The sequence below is a fragment of the Sorex fumeus genome, unplaced genomic scaffold, assembly GCF_029834395.1.
Source record: "Sorex fumeus unplaced genomic scaffold, SorFum_2.1 ptg000036l, whole genome shotgun sequence".
NCBI classification, from domain to species: Eukaryota; Metazoa; Chordata; class Mammalia; order Eulipotyphla; family Soricidae; genus Sorex; species Sorex fumeus.
In genome coordinates, this window is record NW_026606093.1 from 12,359,645 (window position 1) to 12,383,738 (window position 24,094).

At 39.2% G+C, this 24,094-nt stretch overlaps 1 protein-coding gene across 1 annotated transcript in view; it reads left to right on the plus strand.

Annotated features, from left to right (window-relative positions):
* ARID2 (AT-rich interaction domain 2) overlaps positions 1-24,094 on the plus strand; it is a 143,783-nt gene that overhangs the window by 59,402 nt on the left and 60,287 nt on the right. Inside the window, exon 4 of the mRNA XM_056117751.1 lies at positions 22,235-22,368. Within this exon, the coding sequence (XP_055973726.1) occupies positions 22,235-22,368 (134 nt within the window). The remainder of the gene's footprint in view (positions 1-22,234; positions 22,369-24,094) is intronic.

Sequence of the window (24,094 nt, forward strand, 5' to 3'; positions counted from 1 at the left end):
CTACACCCTTTCAGATAGATTTATCACCCATACAACTCTGAGACCTTTTGGAATAGGGGCATCCAGTTTTCCCTCTCTTCCATTTAGGCTAGAAAGCCCCCACACCCAAATTCCACCACAGCAGCGACCCAGCTCCACAGCTACTGAACCTCTGCATGCCACCGCACCCTTCAGGTAGATGAATGGCCCAGGTGACAGCTCCTTCAAATTCCGCACAAATGGCACAGTCAGAACACAGCAAGCCCAATGGGAAGGATGCACAGAGACCACCAAACAATACATTAAGCAAGAACAAGAACACAGTGGGCTCACCAAACACCAACCAGCTCAAGAAATCCTCAGAGAGTGACTTTTGTGACACTGTTGTGCAACAGGTACTCAGCAAAGCCAGCTATGCAAAAGAAAGAGCTAGTGTTGAAGGGAAGAAACTCCAAACAGAAATGAAGGGTATGGGAGATGATATAAGAAATAAAATATGAGAGAAGCTTGAAGAAGCAGATTAAGGGGTTGGAGCAGTAGTACAGCAGGGAGGGCGTTTGCCTTGCATGCGACCAACTCGTGTTCGAGTCCCAGCATTACATATGGTCCCCTGAGCATCGCCAGGAGTAATTCCTGAGTGCAGAGCCAGGAGTAACCCCTGTGTATTGCCGGTGTGACCCAAAAAGGAAAAAAAAAGAAAGAAACCGCAGATTCAAAACAACTGAAGAAAAGATTAAGGAGCTCCAAGATGAGATGGAGGAAGCTGCAAGAAAACTAAGGAAGGTGGAAAATAATCTGAAAAGAAAGAAACAGCATACCATGGGAGGTACATATGGACAGTGTATAGCATACGGACACAGCTGTGGGATGAGTTCAAGAGGTACAGTATAAGAATCATCCAGGGTATCTCAAGACCAGGAAGGCAAGTTTGATGAAGAAACAATAGTTAAATCAAAGATAAGAATTTTACAGAGTTGAGGAATACAGGTACCGAGATTCAAGAGTCCCAGAGGATCCCAGCAAAAATAGACTCTACAAGGAAAACTCAAAGAGACATTGTATTCAAGATGATAAACTCCAAAATAGTGACAAAATATTGATATCACAAGATCAGAAAAAGAACAAATGGATAAAGAAAAGCCAGTATCACAGCGGATCCATCTAATGAGAAACTACAAGTCAGAAGAAATGGAGGGGGCTGGAGTGATAGCACAGTGGTAGGGCGTTTGCCTTGCACACAGCCAGCCTGGCAGAGCCGGGTTTGATTCCTCTGCCCCTCTCGGAGAGCCTGGCAAGCTACCGAGAGTATTCAATATGCCAAACACAGTAACAAGAAGTCTCTCAATGGAGATGTTACTGGGCCCGCTTGAGCAAATCGATGAACAACGGGAGGACAGACAGACAGAGTATAGTAAACCAACAAAAAGAACAATTCACCAAAAACATTCTATCCAGGTATAGCAGGTAAGGCACTTGCACATGGATGGTCCAAGTTCTATCCCTGGCATCCCACACCGCCAGGAGTTCTTCCTGAACAGAGCCAGTAGTAGCCTCTGAGCATCACTGGATATTGCCCCCGAACAAAAGAATACTCAGTTCAACTAGATCTTCATTCTGATGGAATGATACAGAGACCTAGGGACAGGCTTAGGGAATTCAGAGCCTTGTAATTAGTTTTATAAGAAGCTTCTTTAAAGGGTAGCACAAGTTTCTCAGCACATGACAGTGAGTCTTCTACTAGATTAAGGAAGGCATCTTTAATCCTAGCTTGCTAAGTGAACTAATGTCTCATTTGTATTAACTGTTCTGCATTTTAGTCTTTTTTTTTACCCCTATCCATAAAGATTTTGATTACAATCCCTTAATCTGCTTTAGGAGCCACTTAAGTAGTATCTATAATATATTTTCTAATATAAAACCAATATTCCCTTTACATGTTCCTAATTTTCTTCCACTCTTACTAAATTTTACAGTGGTAGGCTGTACCTGTGTCATATAAACTCTAAAATATATTAGTGAAGGAATTTTGTTAATGACAAGGAAGACATTATGAGACCCAGATATGAAATTAAAATTAAGGCAATATATTTTATTAATTTTTTATCAGTCACTGTGAAATTACAAAATTTCTCATAATTGGTTTTCAGGCATACACTGTTTCAACACCATTTCCTTCACCAGTGCCCACTTCCCTCCACCACTTTCAACCCCTCCCCCCATTTACTTCCTACCTATCAGTCTGCCTCTACAGAGGACACTTTTTAAAATATGTAAGTTTCTGCATTGTGGTTTACTGTAAAGTTGCTGATAGGATTTCATGTCTACTACTTGACCACCATTCAGCATGCCTTCTCGTGATTGATGTTCCCTTCACCGTAGTTGTTGTCTCTTCCCTGTGCTATCTCCTGTCCCCCTCAGGTGATTACTGAATACCAGTTCACATGTTGTTTGTTTCCATTGTCTTCAGTCTTTCATTGTTCCCCTATTGTTTCCTTATACTTTGCATTTGAGAGAAATTATTATGTGTCTGTTCCTTTTCCTCTAACTTCACTAAGCATGATACTTTCTGGGTCCCTCCATCTAGCAGCAAACTACATGACTATTTTAGAGCTGAATAATATTCCATTATGCATAGGTATTATAAGTTTAAGTTTTTTTTATATATTCTTGGACACTTAGGCAGTTTCCAGATTTTGGCTTTTGTGGATAATGCTGCGATAGCACAGCAGGTAGAGCATTTGCCTTGCACGTGGCCGACCCTGGTTCGATTCCTCTGTCATTTCCGGAGAGCCCAGCAAGCTACTGAGAGTATCCCGCCTGCACCGCAGAACCTAGGCAGAACCTGGCAGACTCCCCATGGTGTATTCTATATGCCAAAAACAGTAACAACAAGTCTTACAATTGAGACGTTTCTGGTGCCCGCTTGAGCAAATCGATGAACAAGGGGAGTGCAGTGCCACAGTGGATAATGCTGCAAGAAACATAGGTTTGCAAATATCTTTTCTCTATTTTATTTTTGAGCCCTTGGGTACATTCCAAGAAGTGTGGTTGCTGAGTCAAATGGAAGCCCAGTTCCTAGATTATTTAGCAATGTCCATACCCAAGAAGAGCTGGACCAGTTGACCTGCAGTACCTGAGAGTTCCTTTCTCCCATATCCATGCTGAGCACTGGTTGTGCCAGTCTCTATGGCATGAAATGGTATCTTATTGTTGTTTTGATTTGTGATGATTAGTGATGCAGAGCATTTCTTCATGTGCCTTTTAGCCATTTGTATTTCTTCTTTGAGGAAGTTTCTGTTCATCTCTTCTCTCCATTTTTGATAGGATTAGATTTTTTTTTCCTTCTTGTAAAGTTCCACCAGAGCTTTGTATATCTTGGATATTATCAGATGAATGTTGAGTAGTTTCTCCCATTCTGTGGCCCCTTTTTTTTTTTGGTTATTGTTTACATTGAGGTACAGAAGTTTGATAGTTTAGTGTACTCGGATTTTTTCTTTTTAATCTTTGCTTCCACTTGCTTGATCAATGGTGTTTCATCCTTGAAGATGCCCTCAACTTCTGTATTAAGGAGAGTTCTGTCTACATTTTCCTTTTTGTACCTTATGGTTTGGGGCCATATCACGGCCTGAATTCATTTTGATTTCACTTTTCTGCATGGTGTTAGAGATCTGAATTTTGTTTTTTACATGTCTTTACAGTTTTCCCTGTACCACTTATTGAACAGGCTTTCCTTGCTCCACTTTGTTTTTTTCTCTTTTATTGGATTAATTGAACATATACCTGAGGGTCTATTTCCGAATGTACAGTTCTGTTCCATTGGTCTGACGGTCTTCTGTCTTTATTTTAGTACTGTGATCGTTTAATTACCACTCTTTATAGTACAGTTTGGAGTTGGGGAAAGTAATGCCTCCCATTTCCCCCGCTCTCAAGGATTGCTTTAGCATTTAGGGAGAGTTTATTGTTCCATATGAATTTCAGGAGTGTTTGACCTATTTCTTTGAAAAGTGTCATGGGTTTCCTTATAGAGATTGCATTAAATCTGTACAGTGCTTTGGGGAGTATTGCCATTTTGATGATATTAATCCTCCAAATTCATGAGCAGGGAATGTGTTTCCATTTCCTTGTGTTCTCTCTTACTTCTTGAAGTAGTGTTTTGTAGTTTTCTTTGTTTAGATCCTTTGACTCTTTAGTTAAATTGTTCCCGAAGTACTCGATTTTCTGAAGTACACTTGTGAGTGAGATTGTATTCTTAATTGTTCTCTCTCCTCGTTCATTATTTGCATAAAGGAAAGCCATGGACTTCTGTATATTAATTTTGTAGCCTGCTACAAATCTATTGTTTCTTGGAGCATTTTTGGGTTTTCTAATTATAGTATCATCTCTGCAAACAGTGAGAGCTTGACTTCTTTCTTTCCTATCTGGGTGTCCCTAATATCTTTTTATTGCCTAATTGCTATGGCAAGTGCTTTCAGTACTATATTGAATAGAAGTGGTGAGAGTGGGCAACCTTGTCTTATGCCCGATCTTAGAGCAAAGGCTTTCGGTTGTTCCCTGTTAAGTATGTTTGCTGTAGCCTTGTGGTAAACAGCTTTGAACATGTTGAAGAGTGTTCCTTCGACTCTCATTTTGTTGAGAGTTTTTATTATAAATAGGTGCTGGATCTTATTAAATGCTTTCTGTGCATGGTTTTTGTTTTTTCTGTTGTTGATATGGTATATTAAGTTGATACCTTTTTGGTAAATTTAACCTTCCATGATTTTAGAGCAAGCATCTTTAAAGCAGACTATAGTTTATAGTTTGTTTTATACCTATTTTGTCTAATTGATGTAGCAACTCCCAATTTTTATGGTTATCATACAATTGGTATAACCTTTAAACATTCCTTTATACGTAAGAAGTATCTTAAAAATTTTATAATCCAACCACCTATGAGTATTTAAATCTAATTGTAAATTCTTAAGCATCAATATTGATACTACTATCTATGTTATGATTGCTGGCAACTTTATACTACTATTTTTGCTTACCTTGCTTTTTATATATGATTTAAATTTTGGTTTTGTTTTTGAGCCACCCTTGGTGTTACTCAGGACTTATACCTGGCTCTGTGCTAAAGGGTCATTCTTGGTGATGTTCAGGTACTCATGGATGTCATAAATCAAACCTGGGTTGGCCACTTACAAGGCAAACTCTCTTTCCTCTGTAGTATCATTCTGGCCTCTTACTGAAAAAAATTTAAATTTATTTTTGCTTTGCCTTTTTGGTTCCTTTTATAAAAAATTCTTTAATAGTTGACTTGGAAATTATATACTATTGAAAATTATTGAAAAGTTGCCTTATGTTATGAGTATTAAGTTTATGATTTGATCTGCTATTGAACAATTAAAGGACCTTAGCACACTTTTGCTAATTATTTCCATTCAGAACTTTGATTGTTGCCTCTCTATGTAATGCACCTTACTTGACATCCTTAGATTCTTCTGCCTTTGTGGTGGTGCTTGGGCACTATTCTTACCTTTGGGGAGGGGGTATGGTTAGTGGGTCCATTGCTTGCTTGTTGCTTACAGAATTTTCTGATTCCATATTTATTTCACATATTTATGTTTGTTTCATAATTTATGTTTGGTGAATTGATTATTGTATTGCCTCCTTCGTTTGTTTCCATATATATTTGATGACCTTTATGACATTATCATCATTATTACTTGACAGCTGTTTACCTTAGGTGCTTCAACTAAGGAATTTGCTTCTTAGATCAGTTTTTGGATTACTGAGAGAACTACCGTTTTTCAGATCTCTAACTTAATATTAGGATTTCCCACAAAACCTTAAGTATACTACTAGTTCTGATACAAAAACAGTGTGAAACCTCAGGGATATATTTTACTGAATGCATATTATGAATAGTCATTTTTGCCGCTCCAAAACATACTTCCCTTGTCAGTTACATTGCATTTAATTTAGTTTGAGATCTGATGCCCGGAGATGCGGCTCCAGACTGCAGCCTGCTTTGCGTGCAGGACGCCACAGGCCTTCCCTCGGCTCTGCCTCACTTTGTCCACTGTGGTCCTGGCAGTTTCACTAGTAAGACCACTTGTATTACCAGTATGGGATATCCAGGGTTGGAAAGGCAGTGAGTCAGGTGATTTTTTTTTTTTTTTTATGTAGCCAACTTGGGGTTGATCCCTAGCACCACATGTTGTCCCCTGAGCAATAGCCAGGAGTAGGTCCTGAGCATAGCTGGATGTCACCCCAAATGAACTGAAAACTGTGGGCTCCCTCAGCACTGCATGCAAGTATTGAGCAACCTTTAGCTATCACTGTGACCAGGTTTGCAAGCATCACAACTGCCTAGTACAGCAGCCAGATGTGAGATTGCCACAGTCAAGCATCTGGACACCCCACTACCACCACTACTGCCCCACCCTCCACCAGTGAACACTGTCACCAAGTTTGCAGACACTGCTAGCCCAGGTTCCTGAGTCTAGGTATGACAACAGTGACAGTAACAAAGGAAAGGATAAAGGGAAGATCATGCTTCCAAAGGAACCTATTTTAACTCATTGCCATTTATTTAGGCAACACCAATAGTGTATTTACTGGTCAAAATTTATTAGATTTACTCTTTCTCCTATTCAACAAGGTAATCAAGAAACACGTTTTTCATGTAGTTTAGCAAAGTTCAGCATTTCTGAAAAGTTAAAGGTAGAATGACCATATAGCCTAGCAGTCTTACAGATTGAAAATAAGAATTTAAACAATTTGAGTGAAGAGACAGTACAGGATGTAAACTCTTGCCTAAACCTTGTTATGAATCTCTAACATGACATATGGACCCCTGAACACCCCAGGGGTCAATCCTGAGCAAAGAGCCAGAAATACCCTATGAGCACCAATGGATGTGGCCTAACTCCCTTCCTCACCCCCCAAAAAATAGAGTTCAAACTACTTGTATACAAATATTCACAGTAGCCCAAAGAGGAAATAAGTCAACTGTCTATGGATGGAGAAATAAAATGTGATGTAATCATTCCATGGAATATTATTTTACTGTTTCTTAAAATGAATTTTTTAGCTTTGATTTGTCTGGGTAATGTAAATAAAAGAAGCTGTACACAGTGCTCTTTGGCTAGAATTTTGTAAAATACTCAGAATACTGAAATTCACAGAGCTGGGAAGCAAATTAGTAGTTGCCAGGGCCAGGGGTAAAGAGAGTGGAGAACCACCATTTCATCCGTATTAGATTTTCCTTGGGGGTGGGGCTATAAAAATTGGATTAAAGGGGGGTTGGTAGTGTATAGTATTGCAATTCTTCTACATATTCCAGAATTATATGCTTAAATATGGTTAATTTTATGTTAATTTAACCCTAATATAATGATAAAAAGGTATATTATTCCCTTCTTGAGCAAATTGATGAACAACGGGAGGACCCTGACCGTGAATAGATTCTTTAAAAGAAACAGTTTGTTCTGTGAAGTTCCTGGATATATGGTCTGCTCAGTGCTCTTGAAACCAATATCTAGTTAAACTGCTTTCAGCTTACTAATAAACTAAATCTTACCCTGTGGATTGGATCTCTCAGTGATAATATAATTGAACTTTATTGAGCATTTTTCTTCTTGATACGATTCTTTATGTATGCCAAATTGATTCTTTTTTGCATCAGTAGATTTTTCTGGCTCCAATATCTTGGGCTCTTTTAATAGTAATTACGTCTTAAAATCACTGATGATGCTTATAATGTCACTTAATAAGATATTTTACAATCCTTTCTTCTGCTTTTTTCCCCCAATCATTTATTGAATAATCTGTGGTTTGTTTATACACCTGAAAATTCAATAAATTGTGCTTTTTTAATTATTATTATTGAGGAATAGAACTCAGAAATGTGTCTCTCAATTTAATCTGTTTCTTCTTAGTTTAACAGTTCTTGAGGATTTGGGTAGGGGACATTTTGTTGAAATCAGATTGCATAATCTGAAAAGTCAGTTCTTTGAGTGGTACATTAGACTCAAAATTTGAGGCCCGCCCTGGCTTTGATGCTTGCATTATTTATCTTTACTTTCTCTTTATTTGGGGTTGATGTTGCAATAACTGGGGGTTGCATGCATACCTGACTGTGGTGTTCATCAGGCTTGCACATCAGGTTGTTTTTGCACAGGCCGACATTGTGTTCACCGAGATTTGTACTCCTTTAGTTGTGATACCTGCCCATGTGCTTGTTGGAGCAAACAAGGTGGTGGCTCACTGCAAGGTCCTGAGGATGCTGTGCTGTATGTGCTTTGGGTGCCAGGGATTTCCGGGACCACCACAGCAGAGCTTAGAGTCACCCGGGGTCATGCCTGGCAGTGCCCAGAGGATCATGTGGTGCTGAGGATCAGATTGGGTAGGGTGCATGTATGGCTTTGTCCTCATTACTGTACTGTCTCACAGCCTCCCTGCAGCAGTCTTTCTTGACTAATAAAGCCATCCACAGAAAATATGTTGGTAAATGTTTAATTTTATTTATTTATTTATTTATTTATTTATTTATTTTGCTTTTTGAGTCACGCCCGACGATGCACAGGGCTTACTCCTGGCTCTGCACTCAGAAGTTACTCCTGGCGGTGCTCAGGGGACCATATGGGATGCTGGCAATTGAACTCAGGTCAGCCGCGTGCAAGGCAAATGCCCTACCTGTTGTGCTATCTCTCCAGCCCTAGATGTTTGATTTTAGATGTGAAGCTAAAGCATAGCTAACAAAGGTGAAAGGATTCTATGTAAAGGATTTTATGTAAATCCTAACATGATTGTGTGGTTATAAAGGAAAAGGAAAATAGGAAAAGATTTTTTATTACAAGTAGTTGTTGGGTGTAAGAAAAGGCTGTAAAGAGTTGAAAGAGGTATGCTAGTTTCCTCGAAGTGACTATTAACTCATTTGCAGGATATAAAAAAATGTAGTATGAGCATAAGGGTCAGGAGGACAGGTCCTGCTGGTCCTGCTGTGGTGGGGTAGGTGGTGGGTGGAGCGCGACTAGGACAGAAGGGGTCATGATAGCATTGATAGTAGGAAATGCGGGTGCTGGGTTAGTCTTTTGGTGCCTGAAGGGGATTAAGGAGGTGTGGGAGATGTCTGCCCTAAAGACTGGCTGAGACCTGGGCGGGGAAGCTGGAGACAGGTGGCAGGAAGTATTCCCTGATGAGGGTTTGGGTGCTAGAACGTGGTAGGACTGAAACTCAGTCATGATCAGCTTTGTGACTGTGTACCTCACAGTGATTCAATTAAAGGAAACAAAGGAAGAAAGAAAATGACTTGACATGACTGGTTCCTTCCACTAGTAAAAAGTAAAAGTAAAGGCCCTCCTGTTGATCATCGATTTGCTCGAGCGGGCCCAGTGACGTCTCCATTGGAGACTTTGTTGTTACTGTGTCTGGCATATCGAATACGTCACGGGGAGCTTGCCAGGCTCTGCCGTGCGGGCGAGATACTCTCGGTAGCTTGCCGGGCTCTCCGAGAGGGGCGGACACTAGGTAAGGAAAAAAAAGATGTGTAATGTTATCTTGAAGCAGTAAAATCCATTGAAGAAACTGAAGGCAAAACACTTTGTGATACTGGCTTCTGTGATGTATTTGGGCATGACTCCAGTGGTAAGGGAATCAAAAGCTAAATAAACAAGTGGAATTATAGCAAACCAAAGAGCTTTTGCATAGAGGAAGAAATTAGTACCCAAATGAAGGTGAGGGGCTAGAGCAGATAGTGTGCTTGCCTTGCATGCCACCAGCCCATGTTAGACCCTTGAGCACCACTAGGAGTAAGCCCTGAGCCTGCTGAGTATGGCCCAAAAATTAAAAAATAAAATGAGGACCAATATAGTAGCTATTTATGTACCCATTGCAAGTAAAGTGGGTGTATTGTCCACTACTGACATGGGGGGAGATCAAAAACAAGAATATAACGAGGAACCAAGACATAGTACAGAGAGTAAGCACTTAACTCGCATATAGCGGACTTTGGTTCGAATGTCAAATCTCTCCCACCACTTGTACTTGTTGAGCTTGCTGAGGAGCTCCTCAAAGACCCTCCAGTTCATGGCAGACCTGGGTGACTCCTGCAGGGATGTCAGTCATTTCCGCCTTCATAGACTCTGGGCACTGAGCCCTTTATGGGAATGTATGTGTATCTTTAATCCTCAAAAAAGGGAGGGTGTCCCTCCTGAGCACAGGAATAGTCCCTGAGCACCACTGGATGTGACCCAACCTCCCCTTCTCCCCTCCCTCTCACACCCCATCTCACCAATAGACATCTACTAATTGTGAGAACATATTCACACACCTTGTGGCCAAGTCAGGACACATAAAGAACTCATGAAACTCAACAATAAACACCCCCATTTAAAACTGGTGAGCAGGGGCTGGAGCAATAGCACAGTGGGCAGGACGTTTGCCTTGCACGTGGCCAACCTGGGTTCGATTCCCAGCATCCCATATGGTTTCCTGAGCACCGCCAGGAGTAGTTCCTGAGTGCATGAGCCAGGAATAAACCCTGTGCATCGTCGGGTGTGACCCAACAAGCAAAAAATTTTCAAAGTAAAATAATAAATAAAACTGATGAGCACTAAAAAGTCACTTCACCAAGAAGACATACAGATGAACTAGAGCAGGCGCATGAAAGCATGCTCATCACTTACTATCAGGAAATGGGAAATCACAAAAGGGCAAGATATCACCTCACACCTATGATAATGGTTTATATCGAGTGGCCCACAAATGTGTTAGCAGGAATGTGGAGAAAAAGACCTCTTTTGCAGTAGTGGAAGGAATGTGTATTGTTTCAGTCTCTGGAAAGCAGTATAAGATCTCTCTGAATATTAAAATTGGGACTAAGGTGATGCCTCTCTGGCTTCAAGGACTGTAGCATATGTTTTGTGTGGGACCCCCCTGTCTGATAGTCCCACACATTCCAAGGGTACATCGTCCTCCATTTGCCTCTGGAAATGCCCCCTCCCCCCCCCCCCCGGAAATATTATAGATGTCCCAAGAATTTGGGCGGGGAGGGGGGGCTTTATTCTGGAAAGATGCATGCACAACTTGATTCTTTCCAGGGCTGTTTTTAAAAAGCCAAGATAGGGGCTACAGTGATAGCAGGGAGGGCATTTGCCTTGCATGCCGCCAATATGGGTTCATTCCCCAGCATCCCATATGGTCCCCTGAACACCACCAGGAGTAACTCCTGAGTGCAGAGTCAGGAGTAACCCCTGAGCATCTCCGGGTGTAACCCAAAGAGAAAAAAAAATCAAGATATAGAAACAACCTAATTGTACGTATACATGAGTAAATAAAGAAAAATGCAGATATATGTAAGTGAATAGCACTCAATCATAAAAGCTGAAATCTTGACTCTTGCAACAACATGGAACTATAGGAAGTCATGCTAAGTGAAGTAAGGGAGAAAAAGAAAGACAAATATTGGTGATATCACTTACGTGGGAAATAGAGAAACAAAGAAAGGGAACAGAGAAAAGGGGGAAAAAAGCAAACCTGCTGACTCAGAACATAGAGCTGAGGTTACTACAGGGTAAAAGAGGACGGTGGAGGAGGGCCAATACAATTGAGTAAACATAAAAAATGTTCATACACTAGATGAGAAAATAGTAAGAACATGGGATTGCGGGATTACCACTCTGTAAGTTTAAAGGTATAGGTAGAAATACTAACCTGTCTCAATATTTAAAAAAAAAAAAGCAGCCCACCAGAAAATGTATCACATAAATTACCTTTAGTTGTTATTTTAGCTGTAAAGCACAAATTTAGTTTTCATATTGAAAATGGAGTCATACTCTGAAAAGAAATACGTTGTAGAAGCTAAAAATCAGTGGAGAGGAAAACGCAAGAAATAGAATTGGTAGGAAAGGGACATAGAGGGGAGGGGGATCTGTGCCATTGTATTAGCAGTAGAGGTAACTTTATGATCTCATCCTTTTATTTTAAAAGAGAAATAAGATTTATATACAGATGTACATATACATTTTTCTTCTTATGTGTATTGAAAGGGCCCAGAAGCTATGATACTTTTGTAAGCGGTGAACACATTTGACATACTGGTTTCTAAATACCATTTCTCATTTAAAATTAGTGTTTGTTAAAAATTAGAAGCAAATCATGATGCCCTGGGGGGTAGGGGGGGAGGGAGGGATGGTGAGAGAGAGAGAATAGAAAAGTGCCTGCCATGGTGGGGGGGGGTGGTGACAGGAGGGAAAATGGGGACATTGGTGATGCGAAATGTACACTGGTGAAGGAGGAGGTGTTGGAACATTATATGGCTGAAACCCAATACGAACACTTTGTAACTATGTATTTCACTGCGATCAGTTAAAAAGATAATTTTAAAAACAATATTTAAAAAATAACATTAGTGTTCCTTGGAGAAGATAGCTGAAGCTATCTTCCTATATAGATCACAGTATAGATCACAAATCTATGTTACTTTGCGCTGTAAAGGAGATACTTAACAGAATGGAAGTGATAATTTTGGAAGCACATAGAAACTGGCTTGAAAAGATCCCTGCCAGGATGGAAGAGAGTACCAAAAAACAAAAAGTAAAGGTCCCCACTGGCCAGTAGAGAACAATTTCAGCATTGGAATTAAAGTAGGAGGGGTTGGAGAGAGGATTATAGGGGTTGAGGCACTTGCCTCTAATGCAACCTACTCCAGTTCAATCCTTGGCAGTCCATATGGTTCCCTGAACACTGCCAGGAATCACCCCTGAGCACTTCTGGGTGTGGCCCGACCCCTCCACCCCTAATAATAATAGGAATACTAAAAGAGTTGTAGTATACTGGGGAGGGCGTTTTCCTTCCATGCAGCCAGTCTGGATTTGATTTCTGGTGTCTCATGGGCTCCTAAGCTTGCCTGGAGTGATCACTGAGCACAGAGCCAGGAGTAAGCCCTGAACACGTCTAGGTGTGCCCCAAAATGAACACTGCCCTCCCGTTGTTCATCAATTTTGCTCAGGTGGGCCCAGTAACATCTCCATTTTGAGACTTGTTGTTACTGTGTTTGGCATATTGAATACGTCACGGGGAGCTTGCCAGGCTCTCCAAGAGGGGCAGAGGAATCGAACCCGGCTCAGCCGGGCTGGCTGTGCACAAGGCAAACACCACGGAAATTGGGGGAGATTTTTGACTCTTTGGAAAATTCTTTCTCCAAATTCTCTGTAAATGTAAAAATTTTAGTAAGATATATACATAGTGTTTTCAGCAGCAGAATCACAGGAAGTAGACTCCCAATTAAGAAACCTCCTTGGGACCAAAGATAGACAGTAATTAAGTCACATTCCTTGCATATGGCAGGCCTGGGTTTGATCCCTAGCACCTGGCACGGTTCCCGGAAAATCAGGTGCAGTTCCTGAGCACAAGTTCAAGTAAGCCTTAGCACAACCAAGTGTGGCAAGAAAGGGGGAGGGGGGGGAGTGAGGTTTTATTTCACTTTCTATGATTTTTTGAAAATTTGGGGGCCACACCCAGCAATGCTCGGGGATTATTCCTGGCTCTGCACTCAGGAAATAACTCCCGGCAGTGCTCAAAGGAGCATATAGGATGCCAGAAATCAGACATGGGTTGGCCACATGCAAGGCAAGTACTTTACCACTATACCCTCTCCAAGGCCTTAAGTGATTTTCTTTCCCTTATTGAAATTTCACCTTCACCTTTTGTTCTACCTTAGGGTAGAACAAAAATTGGTCTTTTTTTTTTAATTATAAATAGAATTTGTTCACCATCTAATATTTCTGTAGGAAATTCAGCAAAAAATAATTTTGAAAAGTGAAATGATAAATTTTCTCAGTACTTCTCTTTTAATACTTCTCAATAAATAATGTCTTTTTGTTTCTGTTTATGGACTACACTTGGATATGGTCAGCGTTTTCCCCTGGCTCTGCACTGGTTATTCCCGGCAGCGTTCGAAGGGACCGTTTGGGATGTTTGGGATCAAACCCAGAAATGCTAGGGAAATGCCCTACCCAGTATTGTTCCAGCCCCCACAAGTACTTCTAATACTCTCGACTAAGACATCATTCTGTTTCTTCCATACTTACTTCACATGAGTTACTTATCTTAGTTACTTCATTACCATGAAATACAGCTGGCTTTCAAGTAATTCATTCATTTGGACTTTGATAAGAGAAAAAGGCATCCCTAGCTCTATCATAGATAATAGTCTTGCTTAACGTTGCAGCTACCAAAAACTTATTTCTTAAAAAAAAGAAATTACTTAAATGAGGACTTAGTGTATATTCGAAGTTTTTATTGTTCAAATCTATTGTTTTATAATTGAGTGCATTGGAATCATTTGTGATTCTACCCAGGCCACCCCACTAGTGTTGTGGGGGGGCCTTCAGGGTTGCATCTGGCAGTGCTTGGGGATTATGTGATGCCCAGAATGGAACCTGGGTGATGTGCATGTCTGTATCCCTCCTAGAAGTACTTTTATGTATTAATTTGTTTGCATTGTTCAAACTGTGTGATTTCTTTGAGATACAAGCTATTTAATCTTGTTATCCTTTATAGTAGTTAAATTAAAATTAGATAACATCTTCATATCCAGTTAAGATATAATGAAGTTATACATGGATCTGATGCATAAGTTTTCAGTGACCAAAGGCTGAACAAATGAGGATTTGCTGTTAGTCCTTCTACATCGTCTCACACGGACTGGTTATGTGGAACAAGGAGTCAGTGTTTAATACATAAATTAGATCTCCCTATTGGAATATACCTTTATAGGGAATTTGTCTGCAGAAACTACAATATTAAATCAACATGAAGTATAATATTTTGCAAAAATTGCACTGTAAAATGAGGTAGATGGGAATACATTGTTTTGTGTGGCACCAAGAAAGAGACAATCAGAAATTCGAATGTAGCACTGTTATGGAACTTTGGTTAAATTTTTTTCATGAAGCATGGATGTTTCATTTTATTAAATAACTTTTGGCATGTTTTTAAAAAAATCACTTTTAAGGTGATACTACTAAACTTTCAGCATTAAGCTGTATCAGTGAACTTCTGCAGCAAAATCTTAGTCTTGAATATATATGTATGTTTATATTGATATGTTTTATATAGTCTTTTTCCTACAGTTTTTTTGCTTTTTCTAGTTATAGTTTTCTGTGTCTTTGAGTCATTTTTTGTATTTGAAAATCATTGACAAAATTTATAAACAGGATTGCTGTTTTGTGGTGGTGGAGATGAAAACACAGGGCCTCGTATGTGCAAGACAAGTGCTGTACCTCTAAGCTATGTGTTGGTGGAAATGTGTTGTATTTTGTTTCGGTGTCACACCTAGCTGTGCTTATTCCTGGCTCTGTGCTCATCACTCATTTCTTATTTAAAAAAATAAAATTTCTTTCCTTAAGTTTAAATTTTTTTTAATTGTGAATGTCATAGACAGAATATTTACCACATGCAAATGTTTCCACGTCGTAGCGAAAGAAAAGTAAAACTATATCAATACTTTGAAGTTACTTGTATTTTTCTCTTCTTTTTTTTTTTTTGGAATTACATTTATTTCTAAAAGGGTATAAACCCTAGCTTATTTTCTAGGTAATCATTATTATCTTTTTATTTTTGGTGTCACTCCATATTTGTCTATTAAATACATATCTAGATTATTGTTTATGGCGGTCTTAAGTGGAATTCCGAAATTGACAGACTTTTAGTAGCCATTCGTATTGATTCATGTTGCTTTAAGTTTCACTGCCACATAGTATAAGTGTTACAATTTTTTAATTCATGCTATTACTTATGAATATTTGGATTGTTTGCACTTTTTTCCCTAGGGCATATGTACAAGTATAATTGCTATCTCACAGCTTATTCTTCCTTTTATTTTACTGCCTATTACATATTAGTATTTTTACTTCTCTATAGTGATTTAGGAAGTAATGATTTCATTTTCATTTTATTGTGAGCTCTTAAAACCTGACATTTAAGAACATATGTCCCTTAATATTAACTGTGAAAATTAGCCCATTTCATTCACTCTTTCTGTATTAGTAATACACATACCAGTTTATAAATTTTTCTTCCTACTACTTCTTCCTTTTTTGGATAGGATTCGGAGTATCATTTTCAAGTTATTTTAATAGTTTTGTAGTTTTTAGCTCTTTTTTTTGGTAATTACTATTGATACACTCCTTTTTATGTTACTTATGACTTAGGCTAATACCTGAGTAGTCTATGCTCTTCATCAGTATTATTTAACCATTCCTTAATTTTGATTTATTTTTGTTTTGCTTTGTGGGTTTGGGGGTGGTTGTCAGGGGCATCTTGCCTATGTTTAGGGTGAGATTAATTTTGAACAGAAGTCATATCCTGGTTCAGTCATTTTGTATACCTTTTAAAGGGGGCTCTGGATATATTTGACTTTGAATCTTCCTTAGACTACCATCAAGATGCATTTGAGTGACTATTATTTTTTGCCTGCTGGCCATGATTCCCAGCTTTAGGAACTTTAATAGACATATATCTCATTTTTTAAGCAAAAATTTTAAATCGAATCACTGTGAATTGCAAACTTACAAAGTATTCAGGATTGGAGTTTGGTTTTTTTTTTTTTAAATGTAGGAGTACTGCTATTTATTCAGCCACTGATTAGGCTGATTGAATTTTGCATGAACTCCACCCAGGATTGGGTTTTAAGTATTAATTGATGCTCCAACATCAATTCCTTCACCAGTTTCCATTTCTTTCCATCAGTGTCCCCAGTTTTTCTTTTTTTCCTTCCCCTGACCTCCTTTAGGCCTCATGGTTTGTAGCACCGAACAAGTCGCTTTCAGCACCTAGTCCTTCTCCATAGACCGTTCCCTCTGTCATAGTCCTAGTGGTCCCTTTGCCGACCTGTCCCGCTCAGGCACAGATACACAGTGTAAGCTTTCTACTAAGGACCACTTTTTCTGCTCTTCACATTTAAACTATGCAAACTTGTTTTTATTTTTTGTTTCTGATTATCACTTCCATTTAATTTATTCTGGATTTTGTCTTTTTAATTGTAATTTCAGGTGAGGGTTGGGCCCTCCCAGCATTGCTCCTGCTTACTCCTAATTCTGTACTCAAGGATTGTTCCAGCTTTGCTTGCGGAATCTATATAGAAATGCAGTTGGCTGCATGCAAGGCAAGCCTTGCAAGCCTTGATCTCTGTTATGTCTTTGGCCCCTATTCTAGATTTATTTTGACATGGCAAAGTTTACAAAGGATTTGGCTTTTGTAGATAAGCGCTTAGTTATCCCAGTGTTCTTTGAATCCTTGTAATAGTTTACACTTCCTAGGTCCTATTATTATGCTAACCATCACATTCTACTCACCTTTGAAACTCCAAATTTTAACTTGCCTTTTTTTTTCTTGTCTTCTCACTCACCTCTCCTTTCTGTTATCTCCTCTCCTTTAAATTATTTAAAATAATTTCTCTGCTATATGCTAGCTTAGAAGATACAACTTTTTCTACCTGAGTCAATTTTCTGAATGTTGAAAAAGTGAACTTCATTTTCTTTGGTTGCATGATGATATATTTACTGCTATCTGGATTTCTTTATTTACCAGTCTCAAGTTAAATATGTGGTATAGGCAAATTCTTGTTTTATGTGACAGTTCAAAATGTTGTCATTCACTTTGAAAAGAGAAAGAAATGTGCTTAGTTGAATGTGTGAATCTTGTGAATGTGTGTCAATGTGTAAGTTCAAGCTCTTGATAAAGAATTGAGAGGGACGACACAGAAGATCAGAGTTAGGTGTCAGGCACATCTAAAAGAACTAAAACAACCAGTATTGGCCAGGGGCTGGGTGGGGGGAACTTTCATTGACTGCTGGTGGGAATATCTACTGATCCAGCCTTTATGGAAAACAATATGGTCGTTCATCAACTAGGTATTGAGCTTCCATAGGACCCAGCAATTCCACTCCTTGGAATATACCCTAGGGTCCAAAAGGACAATCTAGAAAAGATATCTACACCCCTGTGTTCATTGCAGTGCTATTCACAATTGTCAAAATCTGGAAACAACCCTCGTGCCCAAGAACAGATGACTGGGTAAAGAAACTATGGTACATATATGGTGGCATACTACTCATACCAATAATTAAAAAAAAGATAGTCATGAAATTTGCTGCTATGTTGATGGATCTCAAGAGCATCAGTTGAGTTAGAGGAAGAGCTACAGATACAGAATATCTCATGTGGGATATAAAGGAACGTAGTAAGGGATTCACAAAGCCTCGAAGGCAATAGAAACAAAGAGTAGAAGTGGCCTGGGAAGCTTGCACTGAAACATGTTTGAGGTACAGGGGAGTAAGGACTCAGGTGGAGAGGGAAAGTGTTCGGGTGTGAGGGAAACTGAGGACATTGGTGGAGGGAAGGGAACTCTGGTGAAGGGACTGGTGTTGAAACACTGAAACTTAATAATTTTGTAACTCTACTTCACTGATGAGAAATTTTTTTTTAATTTATAAGAATTAGGTGCAAGAATCTTAGTTGAATTAGGACAGGTTCAATCTCAATCGGAATTACTTAAGTATGATACTGAGAACATGTAGTAGCCTTCAAGTCAAAAATCTTAATTAGCAGAGACCATTCTGGGAATTGGAATTTTGTGATTATGGGAAAAAGTTAGAACTTCCAGAGAAATCATAAGTTATGTATATGTGAGTAATATGAAAATCTGAATTATTGATGCTATTTGTTAAATGGAAGCATTACTTTGTAGTTATAAATATACAATTTTACCTCTTGACTATGTAGTACTCGGTTGTCATCTGTTAACTCATGTTGCTTATGTTAGTCTTTGAATGTTCTAGAAGGGAATATGTGTTTTTGGTCTTAACTAGTAATTTTTCTTTCCGAGCAATAGTAAAAAAGACATTTAAAATTTGTTATGTTGAATTTTGAGTAACATTTTCAACTATTTAAAATAATTTAGTATAATATTTGGGTTAAATTCATATTTCATTGTTATTTTGATTATTTTGTCTGCTTTTTTTGTTTGTGTTTTTGCTTTTTGAGTCAAACCTGGCAATGCACAGGGGTTACTCCTGGCTCTGCACTCAGGAGTTACTCCCGGCAGTGCTCAGGGGACCATATGGGATGCTGGGAATCGAACCCGCGTTGGTCGCTTGCAAGGCAAACACCCTACCTGCTGTGCTGTCGCTCCAGCGCCCAATCCATTTTTTGTACATATATTTATATTTCTTTGTTATTGTCCTGTACTTGATTTTTTAAGTGTTTCGTGAGTTTAGTCATTTGTGAAATACCATGCATTCTAAAATGTACTATTAGTACTAATATTTGTTAATTTAATTTGATGTAAAACATTTTCCTTCTTTTTCTGACTGTTCTTTCAGTATTGTTCCTTTTCTGAGGCCCCTGTCCTACCTGTTGGAGTCCCTGTTCTTGTGTCATCTCCCCCATCCCCCGCCCCCTTTTGTGCAGTTCTCACCTGTGATTTCCTTGGAATATCTTGGTAGCCCTCAGTTGGCCCACTGGAGAAACACTGATACAGATAATCTCCCATTTACAGAAATAGTTACATTATTTTTGTTTGTTTAAGGTTATGGGCGGAGCAATAGCACAGTGGGTAGGGCATTTGCCTTGCACATGGCTGAGCTGGGTTCAATTGTTCCGCCCCTCTTGAAGAGCCTGGCAAGCTACCGAGAGTATCCCGCCTGCACGGCAGAGCCTGGCAAGCTCCCTGTGGCATATTCGATATGCCAAAAACAGTAACAACAAGTTTCACAATGGAGACGCTGGTGCCCGCTCAAGCAAATCGATGAACAACGGGAGGACAGTGCTACAGTGCTATGTTTAAAATTTTATATGGTCCTCATTCTATAATATCTTCATTCACGGTTACGGTCCTCCCGTTGTTCATTGATTTGCTTGAGTGGGCCCAGTAACGTCTCTATCATGAGACTTGTTGTTACTGTGTTTGGCATATTGAGTACATCACGGATAGCTTGCCAGGCTCTGCCGTGCGGGCGAGATACTCTTCGGTAGCTTGCCAGGCTCTCTGAGAGTGGTGGAGGAATCGAACCCGGCTCAGCCAGGCCAGCTGAATGCAAGGCAAATGCCCTACCCGCTGTGCTATCATCGCTCCAGCCCCCAATATCTTCATGAGAAATTGAAAAAGAATACATTGATTTATTTATATATTCATAGTTATATCCATGGTGAGTTTATCCTGAAGATTCTTTGTAGCCATCCTCTCATTATGTGCTTTTTGTTTTGTTCTTCATACTGGGAGCGGGGCATTGAGTAAGTCCTGAAGTGCTCAGAGCTTACTCCTGGCTCCGTGCTCGTAGCTCACTCCTGTGTGGTGCTGGAGATCGAACCCATATCAAGCCGCATGTAGGACAAGGACCTCAACCACTGTACTGTCTTTTCATCCTGTTTCGTGTTTTCATCTTGTACATTCTAGCAATTGGGTAAAAATGTCTATAGTTACTGGCTCTTCTCTATGTTCAGGAGTTATATGTGTGCATACATGGAATGGTAATGATTTTTTATCTCATTAGTTTCTGTACTTGAAAGATTGGCGTGTCCAGGAGGGATGGGTATTTGATCATTGTATAATCGAAACCCAAGCACAAAAATTTGTAAATCTACAACTGTACCTCATGGTGTTTCACTAATTAAAAAAAAAGTTTTATTTAAATTAAGTCATGAATTACAAGTTGTGATTGGGTTTCAGGTGTGTCGTGCCCCAGCGCCATTCAGTCCCTTCGTCAGTGTCTGTTTCCCTCCACCCGTGCCCCCTGTTTTCTCCTGCTCCCCAAACCTGCCCCCAACCCCAGTTTTCTCTTTTCATTTTTTCTTACAAGTTTTGATGGTGAAAACAAGATTATACTTCCAAATCATTAGATGTTTATTGTTATCTTCTTACATTATCTCAGATGGTCTAGAAAAGGCAGTTAACTATAGAACTTTAAAAATATTTACTGGGCCAGAGAGATAATCCAAGAGTTACAACTCTAAGCTTGCATCTGGCTGTCTTCAGTTCGAATCCTAAGCGTAGCTTATTGGTCCCCTTAGCATCTTCGGGTGTGGCCCCATAATGGAACCAAAATAAAAGTTACTACTACATTTATTGGTAGACTGGATTGGGAGGGTTGCTCTATAAAATGAACACATTTAGAACTTTCCTATGATAAATCTCATTGTATTAACATTTTTTTTGTTAAATATTAACAGGTTATAGTTTCAGTGTTGTGTTGTCTTTATTAAAGGTTAGGCCACTTGCTTCCCAGTTTTACAATCTTACTCTGGAAACTCCTTTGGTGAATTTGGAAGTTTAATTCAGTGAATATTTAGAATGAGCAAACCCAGAGAAAATAATACTGTGGGAAAACATTCAAATTATCTTCTAAGTTGTCCAAAATTTGTTAGATATATTACTTTGGTATAGGAACTTGGCACTATTGATGTTTAAAAGGAACATATTGATTGTGTATTTTTCTGAGAAAAATATTCTTGCAAATACACAGATTAAATTTATTGGTAATTGGTTTAAAATGGAAAAACCAAAACACTTAAAAGTAAGAATAGTCAAATATATAACTCAAAACACTTCAATTTTGAGATATCAGTAGGATCGGATACCATAAAACTTAAAAAAAATTAGTAACTGTTTATATTGACACACTTCACTCTAAAATAAATTGCAAAAGTAATGTGCATAGAAAATAAATGCACATGAGCCTATGGTCATTTCTGGTGAATGATTGTGGAGACCAGAGTTTAAATATCTCAGCGATAGCACAGCGGGTAGGGCGTTCGCCTTACAAGCGGCCAACATGGCCGACCCGAGTTTGATTCCTCCGCCCCTCTCGGAGAGCCCGGCAAGCTACCGAGAGTATTGGATATGCCAGACACAGTAACAACAAAGTCTCCAATGGAGACGTTACTGGGCCCGCTCGAGCAAATCGATGATCAACGGGAGGGCCTTTACCTTTACCTTTACCTTCTCTGTTTTTATCGCAAACATATATAGTGTTTTTAAATCAGTAAATTATTGCTCTTCAGAAATGGGTGTTCTACATCTTAATTTCCATACTGTACTATTTCTCATTGTGATGTTTGATGAAAAAATAAAAAACTTTTGTGACCATTGACTTACCTGTATTATTATTTCTGAAATGACTGTTTTACTACCACTAAGAAGTTTGAGGTATCTTTTTAAAAATAAGTTAGCAAATTTAATAGTCTCTGCTGTGCTATTTTTCTATTTCAGTTACCTAGAAAAGTACGAGAAAGTTCATCATTTTGGGGAGGATGATGATGAGGTACCACCAGGCAATCCAAAGCCGCAGCTTCCTATTGGTGCAATTCCATCTTCCTACAACTACCAGCAACACAGCGTGTCAGGTAAATATCATTGGAAATTAATAGGGAATACATCCCACAGTTTTGCATTAAGGAAATATAATCCAATGAAATAATCTCTTACTTTGCTCATGAAAGCAGTTTAACACCTGAGAAAAATGAAACTTTTTAGAAACGAAGATCACGATTTAATTATATCACGATACTTTCTATTGTAAGGCTGCTTCTTAAGAATTTTAGTTGCTGTAATTTTCAGTTACAAATACTTATACTTTGAAATAGTTTCTTATTGCTTTGGTTGATGATCCATATTATCAGTCAATCTGTATTAGGGAAGCCAAAAATATTTACATTGTTCTCTTCATTTTGTAGTTAATAAAATAACCGAAAATTCTTTGAATATTTCTGATCATTCTACTGTTTTGCCATGTAAGCAGGAATAAGAGTTTTTAAATTTAAGTCAAGGGATATAGAAGAATCCATGTCAAAAATATATCAGAATTCAGATGGGAGGGAATCCAGTTAAGGTAGAGGTACTTGAAAGTATGTGTGTGTTGGGTGGGGGGGGGGGAGAGCTCAACTTGTAGAAAAGGTGGATAGATGATCCCTGAGCTTTATCCCTGGCATTCCATCTGCCCGTTCACCCTCCACTCCCGCTCTTTATGCCCAGCATCATTAAGTGTAGACCAGTGTGGCCCTGACTGGTGTGATCCCTACTGCATGGGAGAGGTCTTTGAGACAGAGCAAGTAGACGTTACAGTGTTTTAGTAGCTCTGATGTTTGAGAAATATGACTAGGAGAGTTGTGAAGAAACAGATCTTTTTCTTCAGTCAGGGTGGAGGGTGTGGGAGAAGTCCAAGACAGCCTGGGTGCTTAGGACTCTTCCTCCAGGCTCTGCACTCAGAGGTCATTCCTGGGGGTGCTCAGAGACAATGTTGGAAAGCTGGGGTTTGTTGGGTGCAAGGCAGGCAACTTAATTAAGTGCTTTACTATTTCTCCATGCTTCGAAGATATTTTATTATTTGGTTTTGAGATAGGGGCCACACCCAGTGGTGCTCAGAGTGTATTCCTTGCTCTGTGCTCAGGAATAACTCCTGGCATTGCTCTGGAGACCATATACCATATATGCCTGGGATAAACCTGAGTTGGCCACATCCATCAAGGGCATTTTTAAAATTCAACAATTATCCATTACTGATTGGATTCCACGGGACATCAAAAGATCGCGTGGACGCCCACCTACAAGATGGTCAGACTTCTTTGTCAAGACCCTGAATGATCGGTTTCAGGCGCTGCATGTTCCTAGAACGAACAGATGCCATTGGGCTACGCTAGCACGCAACCGGGATGAATGGAGACGTTTCTGGCACCCGCTCGAGTAAATCGATGAATAACGGGGATTAAGTGATTAAGTGAATTATCTATTTGTTATTCTTATTGACAGTGTCAATTTTTTAATAGATAATGCATAAATTACGCTCTCATGTATGCCAGTATCACTTTTTCTCCTGTTTCCTATATTTCTCAGTTTCTTTCATGTCAAGTTTGTCTCCCTCTTTTTTTCCCAATCAGTAATAACTAGTGAAATAGAATATTCTAAATATCTTTGATCTTCATCTGCACTTTTGTATAATTGGGGATTAGATAAGAGGGTGTAAGTGCAAACCAAATGAATGAATTTTTAGTACCCCAAGGACTGAGTTACAGGAGAACTTGTTAAGTCACCATCAGATCTTATAAATAATATAAACTGATAACATAAGACTTG